Source organism: Brassica napus, chromosome A5 (assembly GCF_020379485.1).
Source record: "Brassica napus cultivar Da-Ae chromosome A5, Da-Ae, whole genome shotgun sequence".
NCBI lineage: Eukaryota > Viridiplantae > Streptophyta > Magnoliopsida > Brassicales > Brassicaceae > Brassica > Brassica napus.
In genome coordinates, this window is record NC_063438.1 from 21624716 (window position 1) to 21637675 (window position 12960).

The 12960-nt window shown below is 30.6% G+C and overlaps 3 protein-coding genes across 3 annotated transcripts; 2 read left to right on the forward strand and 1 right to left on the reverse strand.

Annotated features, from left to right (window-relative positions):
- The first annotated feature begins 940 nt into the window (after positions 1–940).
- On the forward strand, positions 941–1432 carry LOC106345230. The gene has a single exon (XM_013784461.3). It carries the CDS (start codon positions 1097–1099, stop codon positions 1277–1279), a length of 183 nt encoding a protein of 60 aa, XP_013639915.2. The 5' UTR covers positions 941–1096; the 3' UTR covers positions 1280–1432.
- Positions 1433–2014: 582 nt separating this feature from the next.
- Positions 2015–3559, reverse strand: LOC106453926 (methyl jasmonate esterase 1-like). The gene is made up of 3 exons (XM_013896117.3): positions 2744–3559; positions 2520–2651; positions 2015–2410 (listed from the first exon to the last, which is right to left on the reverse strand). The coding sequence occupies exons 1-3, from the start codon at positions 3191–3193 to the stop codon at positions 2126–2128; spliced, it is 867 nt and encodes a 288-aa protein (XP_013751571.3). The 5' UTR covers positions 3194–3559; the 3' UTR covers positions 2015–2125.
- A 5114-nt stretch (positions 3560–8673) lies between these two features.
- Positions 8674–10389, forward strand: LOC106451910 (protein DMR6-LIKE OXYGENASE 2). Its single transcript, XM_013893893.3, has 3 exons — positions 8674–9064; positions 9573–9900; positions 9980–10389. The coding sequence occupies exons 1-3, from the start codon at positions 8751–8753 to the stop codon at positions 10238–10240; spliced, it is 903 nt and encodes a 300-aa protein (XP_013749347.2). The 5' UTR covers positions 8674–8750; the 3' UTR covers positions 10241–10389.
- Positions 10390–12960: the final 2571 nt, after the last annotated feature.

Sequence of the window (12960 nt, forward strand, 5' to 3'; positions counted from 1 at the left end):
AATTTGATTCCTCATAATAAAGTATCAACTTACATCATGTGATGTTACTGATGTATATGTGTATGTCTTTTTTTTTGGTCGAATGTATATGTATGTCTATATTAATCAAAATCTTAGTCAGCCTTACACTGCAAAGGGGACATGAAGTTTTGTAAGTATTATATATCCACGCAAGTTGGACAGAATATTTATTGAAATTTCAATGAAAAACAACTATCAAATTGTCTTGATGTCCCCGTGTCCTTCCCTCCTATTGGTGCCGAATTTTCATCCTGATCCATATCAACCAACCCAGTATCATTAGATATACATATGTGAATTGTATATATCTTAAATAAAATTATAACTACCATAAATTTTCACGTTGATCATATACATGAAGATGTTACCCTGTTACATGTAGACGATCTCTTTTTATGAATCTTTTTTTAACATTCTTTTTATGAATCTTAAACTATACAGTAATCATGCATACCCCAAAAAAAAACTACTACAATAAGTCATTTAATTTGCCAACTTCATGAATTTAGAGGATCTCTAATTTTAGATTAGGGAATTAGTTTAGCTAATTATCATTGATGGATATCCTGGTTTTCGTTATTATATAATGGAAATAAATTTCGTGATCGAATTGGATATATATTCCTTTTTCAATTGTACGTACAAGTTACAGCCTTTCGTTGCATGCTTGTAAGCCTATCTACAATAATTATACAAATCAACATATGCGTTAGGCATGTACTTACACATATGTAAGTAAAGATATGCCCCCAAAGAGTATTTGGCTCTTCGGATAAACCAAAGCACAACAAAGCATCTTCCCAGAAAGAAATGCTAGCGAACCAAACGCCACGTGGCATATTATAAATCAAATATTATATGTATCATAATCCATAAGAATAATTGTATGGCTCGACGTGAATGTGTATAAATATAGCTCGGCTTTTGCAAGTAAGACCTCACAAGTCACAAAGGCAAAAAGTTCTGCAGACGCGGCAAACATAGAGAGAAGAAACATATACCTCAAAAGCGCAATACACAAACCAGACGAAGAAGAAAATCCACTTTTAGATTTCTCCTACAAATCAAACACAATATGGTGTCTCAAAAGCTAGAGATCTGCATCGAATTAGTGAAGATTGGCGTCGTTTTTGTCGCCACTGTGGCTGAATCAGTAGAAAAAGCTTTCCGTAAGCCACCACCGTCGCTTCCGGCAGTTCATGATAGTCGCCGGAACAGTTACGCCGACGTTCCTATTCCTCTTGTTGGATTCATGTGATGAGCTCTTTTTTTTTGGGTTTTGGCCTCGTTAAAGTTAGTAGCTCTCGTGCCATGTGGCGTTTTGGAAGTTGTTGGTTTGTGTATATAAGAATCTTGAAGAGTTACAGATGAATCAAATCGTCAATGTTTATAAAACTTTTTTACTATTAAATCGCTTTAACTGTCTTTAAGATCATTCCAATCTTATAAGCACACTTAAAAAACTGCAGTTACAACTTTCAAAACTGGCTATATTCGTTATCTATTATTGACAGTTTTTTCCAAATAATCAAAGTTTTACAGAGAAAGAAGAATCACTTTCTATGGAGAAACAATGCTGCGAATCGATAGTTAGGTGCGTGAATTAAGTTAATTTGTTTCTAAAAAATGTCTCAAAACTTTAGAACGACTGGATTTGAATAGGGAGCATGTTCTTGACACGAATTAGATCTCAGATGAAATATGTATCCATGTTCAAGTTTATTTAATAGATTTGTTAAGTCAATTTCCTTCCAATTTAAATTTACATATTAATTTCTTTTTTATATGACTAGTTTTTCAGGGAAAATAGCGAGTGTTTATAAATTTTGATTCATTAGATTTTAGCCTTCTCATGATCACTATTCCATAATGGCAGGCTAATTAAAGTGTTCGACTTACTTTGATTAGTTTTATGAAATAATTTAGCTGAAGTTGCAAATGTTGAAAAGTCAAACCACGTGCACAAAAAAAAGTCAAACCAGATACAGAGTGATGATCACATACAAAATATAAATACTCACACAAGGCTTTTGCAACACAAGAATAGTAGAAGTGATAACCATAAGAACTCGCAACAAAATGTTGAATCAAATGTCAAATATTTTCAAGCGAACTTCTTAGCCAAAGATAAAAGACGGTCACCGAGATCCAACGGCCTGGAAATCATGACCATATGATCAGAATCCTGGATATGCTCCACATGATTAGGAGGATTGTTCTTGATCATCCAGAGTTGGAACTCTTTCATCAATGTTTTGTCTTTCTCGGACACTACAAAGATCCGATTTACCGATCCGTATCTCTCGGGCGTGAGCACAAGACTTGTGTCTATATCTTCGTTGCTGAATAAGCGCTGTGGCCGAACCAATGCACCCGCCAATTCAACGTCCTTCAAATCAGACATGGTGCGGGTCCAAAAGTGGTTATATATAAGTAGAGAAAAATGAAAATGAAAAAATTATTTCCAGTTATGTGATAAATTTTGTGTATGTTTTTACCTCTCTTGGACTAAGGTCATACATATTTAAAGAAAGGAAAAGTGGACCTCCAATGGAAAGAGTAGGAGGTTTATTAGGCCCATCTCCAAATATAAACTTCATGTCTAGTAATGGAGCTTGCCACCTCACCAACTTACAAAAAGTTTAAAAGTGTTATTCTGAAACTTTTTGAAACTACGATCAATGTTACTCTAGAAGTGAAAAATATGTAATTAGTAGCATACCCCTTTAGAAAGAAACGTGAAATTGAAGGTTGGGCCAGGCATTAGGGCAGTAACGAAAATAGCCATATGAACCTTATCATGGAATAACTCCATGGCCTTGGAAATAGCAAGCCCACCAAAACTATGTGCCACCAGAATCACCTTCTCATCCACGTTTAGACTATTCATTAGGTCCATCAGTGGCTCAATATACTCGTTGATCGACAAGAGAGTTTCAGCACGACTTAGATCGATCCCGGATGCAGCTAAGTCGACTGCAGTTACGTTGTGTCCTTGAGATTTCAATATTGGTATGAGTTTATACCAACACCAAGCGCCGTGACCGGCCCCATGAACCAGCACGAAATGGGCATGGCCATGCTGTGGTGTGGCGGAAATAGGATGGTAGTATAGACTGATCAAGAATGTAACAAGAATCAGGGCTAAGTATTTGTTGGTTTTGCTCTCCATTATTTTCAAGTTATTGGGAGGTTGTGATGAACATATATTGCCTTTACAAAACAGTTATATAGTAGAACTAAATAACAAGGTGTTGACAAATTGAACAATTCTTATGTTTATGTCATCACAAGTATATTACTTGATAATTCTTAAAAGGAATTATAGAAACAGATATAGTGTACTAGATGAAATCATTTTTTTGATATCCTTGAAAATTTTCTTTAGTGCTATACTACTAATAAAGACTTTGTCTTAACAATTTTTTCCAGCAATTCGTATATCTAAACGGATTTTGACGTTTTATTTTGTTAGTTTACTTTATCCCATCTTTTTATAAGAAACAGTTCCCATCATGATTACAAAAGAAACAGCCCATAGTATCAGCAATTATAGGACAAAATATTTGTATTTGTTTTAGCGTTTTTAAAAGTGCAAAACGCAAACGCCAACAAGAAGAAACATGTTCACAACACGAAAAAAGTTTCTTACCTTTTTTCCATTGTGTAAAAGTATCGGTCCTTTAAAATTTGGGTGAACGATCTATTTCCCCACGAGAACTATCGTATAGCATCAGATCTCCATCAAACTATGACCTCGTGTTAAAACTCCATGAATTTAAAGTTGTCAACTTATTTCTCTCCAAATTATAAGTTGTAAATTAATTTCTCCCCAAATCTATAGTTCAAAACTTAATTGTCCATAGACCATGGTTTTAATCGGTTTACTATTAACCTACCAATTTTAAACTAATTAAAACCTTTTTTAAAAAAAACTGATTCATTAAAAAATTGAATTAAAATTGCCAAAAAAATTTGTTTGTCTAATAAAAAATTCTGGGAATCACTTTTTTTTTTGTGAATCGCTTTTTTTTAATAAAAAATTAGTTTGAGATTTGTATTGGTTTAATTGGTCGGTTAACCGATTAAAACCATGGTCTATGGACAATTACGTTTTGAAATATCGGTTTGGGGAGAAATCAATTTACAACTTATAATTTGGAGAGAAATAAGTTTACAACTTTAAATTCATGGAGTTTTAGCACGAGGTCATAGTTTGGTGGGGATCTGATGCTATACGATAGTTCTCGTGGGGAAATAGATCGTTCAAAATGTGGTAGTTAGGTGTGGGCATATTAACCGAAACCCGAACCCGAACCCAAACCGGCCAAAAAATCTGAACCGAAAACCAAACCAAAGTTAATAAAACCTGAACGAGTTTAGGATTCAACTAGTCCGGATACCTATACCCGATTGGTTATATCTGATACCCGAACCAATTACCCGAAATATCCTAATATATACATATATATATTTATATTAACCCTAAACTTACATCTTCCATTCTCATTCATTTTTCCGTCTTCTCCTTCTTCAACGTATATGTTCAGTACATACTTATACTCATTTTATGACCGATAACATGTATGAATCACTATACTTTGCGATTTTGATTTATGTTTGATTACAAGTAGGATTTGCGATTTGTTTTCTCTGCGCTCTTTACACAAGCATAAGCTCAAACATTCATGATTATCCAGGTATGATTTTTGTTTGATTTTGATGTCTCTCTGCTTTTGATTTATGAATAGATGGATTCTTTACCATTTTCTATTCAAGATAATACAAATAGAAATTATACGAAGAAAAAGAATATAGACTCGTGTTCCTCAACGTAATAACAAATCAGAAAAAGATCATAAATCTTATATTAAGCTGTTCAATCTTCTAACTTCAACAATATTGTTTATGGTCTTACAAAGTCAAATCAAGGATACATAGAATTTTTTTAATTTGTTATACAGTTCGGTTATACCCGAAATAATCCGAACCCGAACCTTAAAAATCCGAACCCGATCCGAAGTATAAAATAACCCGAACGGGTTCTATACCTCTCCATCCAAAAACCAAAAAACCCAAAACATCTGATATGAATCCGAATGAGTACCCGAACGTCCATGCCTAGTGGTAGTAACACAAACAAAACTTCTAAAGGCGTTGTCAAGGAATTTTAAAAATCTTTAAAACAGTAGTCAATATAATTTTCGTATTGTGAAAAGTAGAAAAGGAAAAATAGGTGGTTTCTGTTTGCTTTTCTTTCATCATAGTCTTTTTGTCCACACCAAGTATCTATTGAAATCATCGAGTCATTTCAAAGTTTTTTCATCACCATGACTCGAATGACAATGGAGAAGCCTTATTATGGCTGTTTCCTTCTCCTCTTCTTCTTATTATATTTGTCATTATACATTCTGTTACCGTTCTCATTAGGCCTCGGCAAAAAAAAAAACGGAACCGAAGAACCAAACCAAACCAGAGTCAAATCAAAATACCAAAAACCGAAACCAGACTGAAATTCTCAAATACTCAAATGGTTCTTATTTCTGTATCCGAAATAACTGAATCAAACTGGAGCCAAAGACCGAACGGGTATCCGGATATACTAAAATATTAATTATATATATGTATAAAATAATTAAATATATATATTTATAATTTAAAAATCTATTAAAAGTATACTAGAATTTTTATTTTAAATAAATTATTATAAAATACCTGAAATATCCAAAGTAATCCGAATATCGGAATCATCCTAATTATTCGATATTTTACCCGAAGTATCTGATATTTTACCCGAATTATCCGAACCATCCCAAATAACTGAATCGGAACCGAAACCAAATGTGAACTGAGTTTTTTCCATGTATTTTCGGTTCCTAGTTTTATTAGCCGAGCCGAACCCGGAACTATCTGAACTGAAATAGATCAAATAGTAAATGGATCCTCTAATCTCCTACCTGAACTACCCAATAGCTGAAATATTCGAACCAAACCGATACTTGAAATGCCCAGACTTCTTATGACGAAGAAGCTTTGGTATTTACCAGACGCCAACTTTTGGCTTTTATCGGAAAACGGTGATCTTTGTGCCATATGGATTATTAATTCAATTTTAACCTCAAATTTTTTTTTGCTAAAATTTTAAACCTCAAATTTGATAACTGATTTAAGAGGGCTTATAGTTATAGACCTTCAAGCTTGAAAAGCAACGTACTTCGATCCCTTCAACACATTAGCTTATTGGGTTGCTCCAAACGTGTGTTCTTACAGATCTGTGTGCTCCGCGCCGGCATTTGATGGCCCACGGCCACACATAATGGTTATGGTGGAAAATTGATATGAACCATGCAGACATAGCCAAGTATTTGTCCCCTGAAATAGGTTTGATTATTGTCGTTTTGTTTCAAATTAATTCTAATAGATTTTGCAGAGTTGTTCCAAAAAAACCTTTCAAAACTGGCATTGATGTAAAAATTCCACGGGAGCAGCAACCATTTTGCTAGTCTGTTTCAGGCAGATGCCCTCTCTTGGCCGTCTTTGCTGTTCCTTGACATACGAATCCGATACAATGATTTTGAAGGGAAACTGTGAGACCACTGAAACACCATCAACATCAGATCGGTCACCAGTGCTTGGTTCAAATCCTGCTCCAACAGTACTTATCTACAAACCAAATAATGCTCCAACTCCACTTTCCCAACTAGATATATAAGTAAATTCAACCAGAAGAATAAGTCGAAGAACCATCACCGTTAACACAGGAATTGAAATAACATGTTATAAATGCATAAAGAAAAACATTATGGTGGAGATTTCATCCTCTCAGCAAACATTGGATTTAAATATGCATCACCATCACCACCACCAATGTTCCCTTGCTTCTAAACCAACCAACCATGTGTAATATTTTCAATTTGGTCAACAATTTTCCATTTAACAAAATTTATGATAAAAAACACATTTGTGATTTTGACCGTTGTAATTTGTAAGCAGATACATTTTACAAGTTATGTAAAGAAAATGTGAAAGTCTCATATAGGTAATTGAAAAAAAAATAACTAAATAATATATAAGGAGTTAAAGTTAATCTATTTATTTCCGATTTGTTTTAATTTATAAATTTATGATAACTCTGAATTTAATATGGTATCAAAGGCCACTTCATGAATGTTGTTTTCACAATTATTCACGCTTAAACGTGAAAGAAAATGTTACTGAATGAATGAAATCTCACATAGTTAGTTAGAGACAAAACTAACTACAATACAAACTCTATAAATTAATAATGTTGAGATTACAATATTTTCTTAATTCATAGAAATATGTACAAAAAAATAATTTTTAGATTTGTGTATTTTGATGTATGTGTTTAATGTATAAATAAAAAATACTTGATTTTACGGTATATGTATTGATTAAATTTTATAGATAATTTTTTTATATAATTCTTTTTCGATTATTTGGTAATCAAATAACATCAAATATTTTGATGTGTTAAGAAAAGATAAAAATAGACTCAAAATATCAATTTATTATTTATATTTACATTGGGATAATATATTTACATAGTATTTTTAAAATTTTATTATCTTATTATCTTTCCGAATTGTATCATATTTTACATGACCTAATTTAGAACTTGTGAAATTTATTAATTTATTAAGTTTATTAATTTATCGAGTATTAATTTATAGAATTCTGTTGTAATATATAAAGAGTTATGGTTAATCTAGTTATTGTCATTTTTCTTAAATTGAAACATATGATAATCCATAACTATATGTATATAGTCTAAATTCATCACAAGATTTGTGTGTTTATTTTATAATTTATATACCTTTTCGTTTCACTTGTGTGTTGATCTCAAAGTTCGTTTTCGTTTACTTTTCAAAGCAATCCATCAATATTACCTAAAAACCATCTTTGAATTGTCAACTTAGATAACAGGTAGTTGATTTTAATTCTGGTCTTTGTTGGCAACTATTATATATTTCCAACTTTTAATGTTCCAACTGTTCTCAGATAGCTTCAGAATATCATCAGTTTGACAAACAAATTATTGCTTAGTTGATATCTTTCCTTGTATATAACGACAAGTAACTGAGTAAGTCAGCATATGTGGGAAGAAAATCTTATTAAACTAGTGTTCAACGATAAGAAATAATTATTTAGTTCAGTTTTTTTTTTTTTTTTGATATCCGTGGGGATCCAGTGACCGAGGTCAACCGACTAATCACACGAAGGCCCGCAGCAGCCACGTAATTTCCACCCCAAGAATTAGCAGGAAAGGCCCGGATGGCCATAGGAGGTTTCGAAACCGAGTCCGTATTGGCGGAGAAACTGCCTCAAGACCAATAGCCTTGCCTCAAGACCAATAGCCTACCACCCTCTGGTTTATTTAGTCCAGCTTTCCAATCACTAATTTAGTTTTACCCTAATCAATTACTTAATATGATTCCTCTGACCGGCTTAATACAAGTTTTAATATTAATTCAACGAGAAAAAGTCTCGTAACTGAGTTGGTCAAAGAAAGATAGGTAGTAGACTTGTACTTTTTCAGTATCTTCTATCATTAATACATACGCATACAAACAAAATTGATTTATATAGAATTTCAAGTTACTATTATAAAAATAAACTAAAGTGGTATATAGTTAGCTACATTCCATCCAAATAGGCAAAACATAGCAACTCTCTTGACTTGCCCAAAACTTCTTTACTTTTAACAAATGGAGGATCTTGATCAAACTTTCATCCAAGCACCAGAGCATAGAGCAGATTCCAACTCCATCCCTAACCAACCCGAAGAAATACCCGTGATCGATCTCTCACGTCTCAACGACCCTGAAGATATCCAAAAGAGAGACGAGGTGAATCCAGCAGGGTATCATGATGGAGAACACACGAAGAACGTTAGAGATTGGAAAGAAGTGTTTGATATTTATTTCAAAGATCCAATGGTTATGCCTTCTTCCACAGATCCTGAAGATGAAGGTTTAAGAGTTGTTTACAACAAGTGGCCTCAGTTTCCTTCTGATTACAGGTAAGTTATTTTAAATACATAAAGTTGTGATTATGAGAGATAACACAAACGTAATCCGGTTAAGATATTATATATATTTTTTTATTTTTATTCTAATAGTTGACCTTAAACATGAAATTTTTCTTTAAATGATGAACTTTGTACTAAAATTTATTTATCAAATTATAGGATCAGTCTAACATATATACACATTATAATTTTCTTTTAATTTTGTGACAAAGTTACTTTGGTTTCTTTCTTATTCTTGATTTATTATTCTCTATTTTCGAGTAAAAATACAAACTTCAAAAAATACAAACTTGAAATCCCAATATGATCAGAAACTTCATCACTTTTCCACAACTCTATTGAAGGCACGTGAACTCGCTATCTTCCAACGCTGCATATGTGATAAGTTACAACTTACACGTAGGACATATCAAACAAAAATTTGGTGAAAAAAACTTCTTTTTCAACGGTGTAAGCTAATCTCTTTTCTCTTTTTTTTGTTTGTCTAATTTGATTCTAGGGAGGCATGTCAGGAATATGCAGGCCACGCTGAAAAACTAGCGTTCAGACTCTTAGAACTCATCTCATTAAGCTTAGGCTTACCAAAAGAGCGTTTTCATGATTACTTCAAAGAACAAATGAGTTTTTTCAGGATAAATCGTTATCCACCATGTCCACGGCCTGACCTAGCTCTAGGTGTAGGCCACCACAAAGACGCAGATGTTATAAGTCTATTGGCTCAAGACGACGTTGGAGGGCTACAAATTAGTCGCAGATCGGACGGTGTTTGGTTTCCTATTAGACCCGTTCCTAATGCTCTTGTCATCAATATTGGCAATTGTATGGAGGTAAAATTTTTCATATTATATCTCATTTTAAAATATATAAATTTAAATATCGAATTGTAATGACTATATATACTATTAGGTATGGACAAATGATAAGTATTGGAGTGCAGAACATAGAGTGGTGGTGAACTCAACAAGGGAAAGATACTCAATACCGTTCTTCTTGTTGCCTTCACATGATGTGGAAGTGAAACCATTAGAAGAGCTTCTGAGTCCTGAAAACCCTCCAAGATACAAAGGATATAAATATGGCAAGTTTTATGTCAGCAGAAACAGAAGCGATTTTAAAAAACTTGAGATCCAAAACATTCAGATCGATGACTTTAAAGTTGTAACTTAGTATTACTGGTACTATGTGTGAATTTGTTTTATGAAGCTGTGATCTTATAATGTAAGCCCTTAATGTAATAATGTGTGTGAGACTTGAGTCTTGTCAGAAACAATAAATTTGATAATGTTTAATGAAAGTTTGTGAGGTTTTGGTGACAACCCAAATTAGCAGTGAGAAACTGACGCTTTCTTAATTTCATGTAATGACAGACAGAAATAAGAAAACAACATAAGGTAGTTGACATGGTGGGTAGCCCAATAAAATTGATAGGTTAAAACTTTAAAACTTCGAAGTTTTAACCTAAAAATATGATGTACGTACCAACTTTTCTTTATTAACCAATTAAACTACATATGCCATTTTGTGTGTTCGGTGAGATTGAGTTTATGTCGGAAACTAATCCATACTAATAAAAGGGACCTTTTGAGGCTCCATAATAAAAGGGACCTTTTGAGGCTCCATAGAGCGTCCACATCAGCGAAAAAAATTCTCCCGAAAGATGACACGTGGCATAAAATATAGTTTTACATTTTAATATTACTTATTTTCAAAAATTGTAAAAAATATGTAAACATACAGAATAAAAAAATGGAAAAACTACATTAAACATATCTAAAATTACTATTTTTCACTTAAAAAAAGACGGCTTATCTCCATAATGTAACATTCCCGTTTTATAAAAAAAACAAAAAAAATTATATATAATTTCGAAAATAATAAATATATGTAAAACATACAACATAAAAATGGAAATACTACATTAAACATATGTAAGATTACCATTTTACATTTAAAAATAACAATAATATGTAAACATACAACATAAAAAAAATGGAAAATTTATATTAAACATATGTAAGATTACCATTGTTCACTAAAAAAACGGTTTATCTTCATAATGTAACATTACCATTTTATAAAAAAAAGAAAAAAAAACATAAATATAACTATTTGACTATTTGTCCAAGTTCGTCTATTAAACATTTCCGTTTTACATTAAAAATGGAAAAATACGTAAAGATTTAAACATCTATCTTAAAATATAAAATATAGACATTAACTAAATATAAAGTATAAGAAAGAGAAATACTCAATAAAAAAAAATAAATAATAAGTAAATATTATAAATATATAAATATACGAATTATATATACAATAATAAGTAAATGCACAATTTTAAAAAAATGGAAAGAGTACATTAAATATTAAACATCTATCTTAAAATTTAAAATATAGATATTAAGTAAATAGAAAGTATAAGAAAAATAAATACACAACTTAAAAACAATGGAAAAAATATATTAAGATTTAAACATCTATCTTAAAATGTAAAATATATAACAATAATATGTAAACATACAACATAAAAAAATGAAAAATTTACATTAAACATATGTAAGATTACCATTGTTCACTAAAAAAACGGTTTATCTTCATAATGTAACATTACCATTTTATAAAAAAAAAAAAAAAAAACATAAATATAACTATTTGACTATTTGTCCAAGTTCGTCTATTAAACATTTGCGTTTTACATTAAAAATGGAAAAATACGTAAAGATTTAAACATCTATCTTAAAATATAAAATATAGACATTAACTAAATATAAAGTATAAGAAAGAGAAATACTCAATATAAAAAAAAAATAATAAGTAAATATTATAAATATATAAATATACGAATTATGTATACAATAATAAGTAAATGCACAATTTTAAAAAAATGGAAAGAGTACATTAAATATTAAACATCTATCTTAAAATGTAAAATATAGATATTAAGTAAATAGAAAGTATAAGAAAAAGAAATACACAACTTAAAAACAATGGAAAAAATATATTAAGATTTAAACATCTATCTTAAAATGTAAAATATAGATATTATGCAAATAGAAAGTATAAGAAAAGGAAATACACAATTTAAAAAAATGGAAAAAGTACATTAGTATTTAAACATCTATCTTAAAATGTAATCCATACTAATAAAAGGGACCTTTTGAGGCTCCATAGAGCGTCCACATCAGCGAAACAAATTCTCCCGAAAGATGACACGTGGCATAAAATATAGTTTTACATTTTAATATTACTTATTTTCAAAAATTGTAAAAAATATGTAAACATACAGAATAAAAAAATGGAAAAACTACATTAAACATATCTAAAATTACTATTTTTCACTTAAAAAAAGACGGCTTATCTCCATAATGTAACATTCCCGTTTTATAAAAAAAAACAAAAAAAATTATATATAATTTCGAAAATAATAAATATATGTAAAACATACAACATAAAAATGGAAATACTACATTAAACATATGTAAGATTACCATTTTACATTTAAAAATAACAATAATATGTAAACATACAACATAAAAAAAATGGAAAATTTATATTAAACATATGTAAGATTACCATTGTTCACTAAAAAAACGGTTTATCTTCATAATGTAACATTACCATTTTATAAAAAAAAGAAAAAAAAACATAAATATAACTATTTGACTATTTGTCCAAGTTCGTCTATTAAACATTTCCGTTTTACATTAAAAATGGAAAAATACGTAAAGATTTAAACATCTATCTTAAAATATAAAATATAGACATTAACTAAATATAAAGTATAAGAAAGAGAAATACTCAATAAAAAAAAATAAATAATAAGTAAATATTATAAATATATAAATATACGAATTATATATACAATAATAAGTAAATGCACAATTTTAAAA

Coding starts and splice junctions, on each gene's coding strand:
- LOC106345230 (XM_013784461.3), top strand. CDS start 1,097: ATGGTGTCTCAAAAGCTAGAGATCTGCATCGAATTAGTGAAGATTGGC.
- LOC106453926 (XM_013896117.3), bottom strand. CDS start 3,193: ATGGAGAGCAAAACCAACAAATACTTAGCCCTGATTCTTGTTACATTC. Junction 2,652..2,743: donor TCACGTTTCTTTCTAAAGGG/GTATGCTACTAA, acceptor ACTTTTTGTAAG/TTGGTGAGGTGGCAAGCTCC. Junction 2,411..2,519: donor ATGACCTTAGTCCAAGAGAG/GTAAAAACATAC, acceptor TCTGATTTGAAG/GACGTTGAATTGGCGGGTGC.
- LOC106451910 (XM_013893893.3), top strand. CDS start 8,751: ATGGAGGATCTTGATCAAACTTTCATCCAAGCACCAGAGCATAGAGCA. Junction 9,065..9,572: donor CAGTTTCCTTCTGATTACAG/GTAAGTTATTTT, acceptor ATTTGATTCTAG/GGAGGCATGTCAGGAATATG. Junction 9,901..9,979: donor ATATTGGCAATTGTATGGAG/GTAAAATTTTTC, acceptor ATATACTATTAG/GTATGGACAAATGATAAGTA.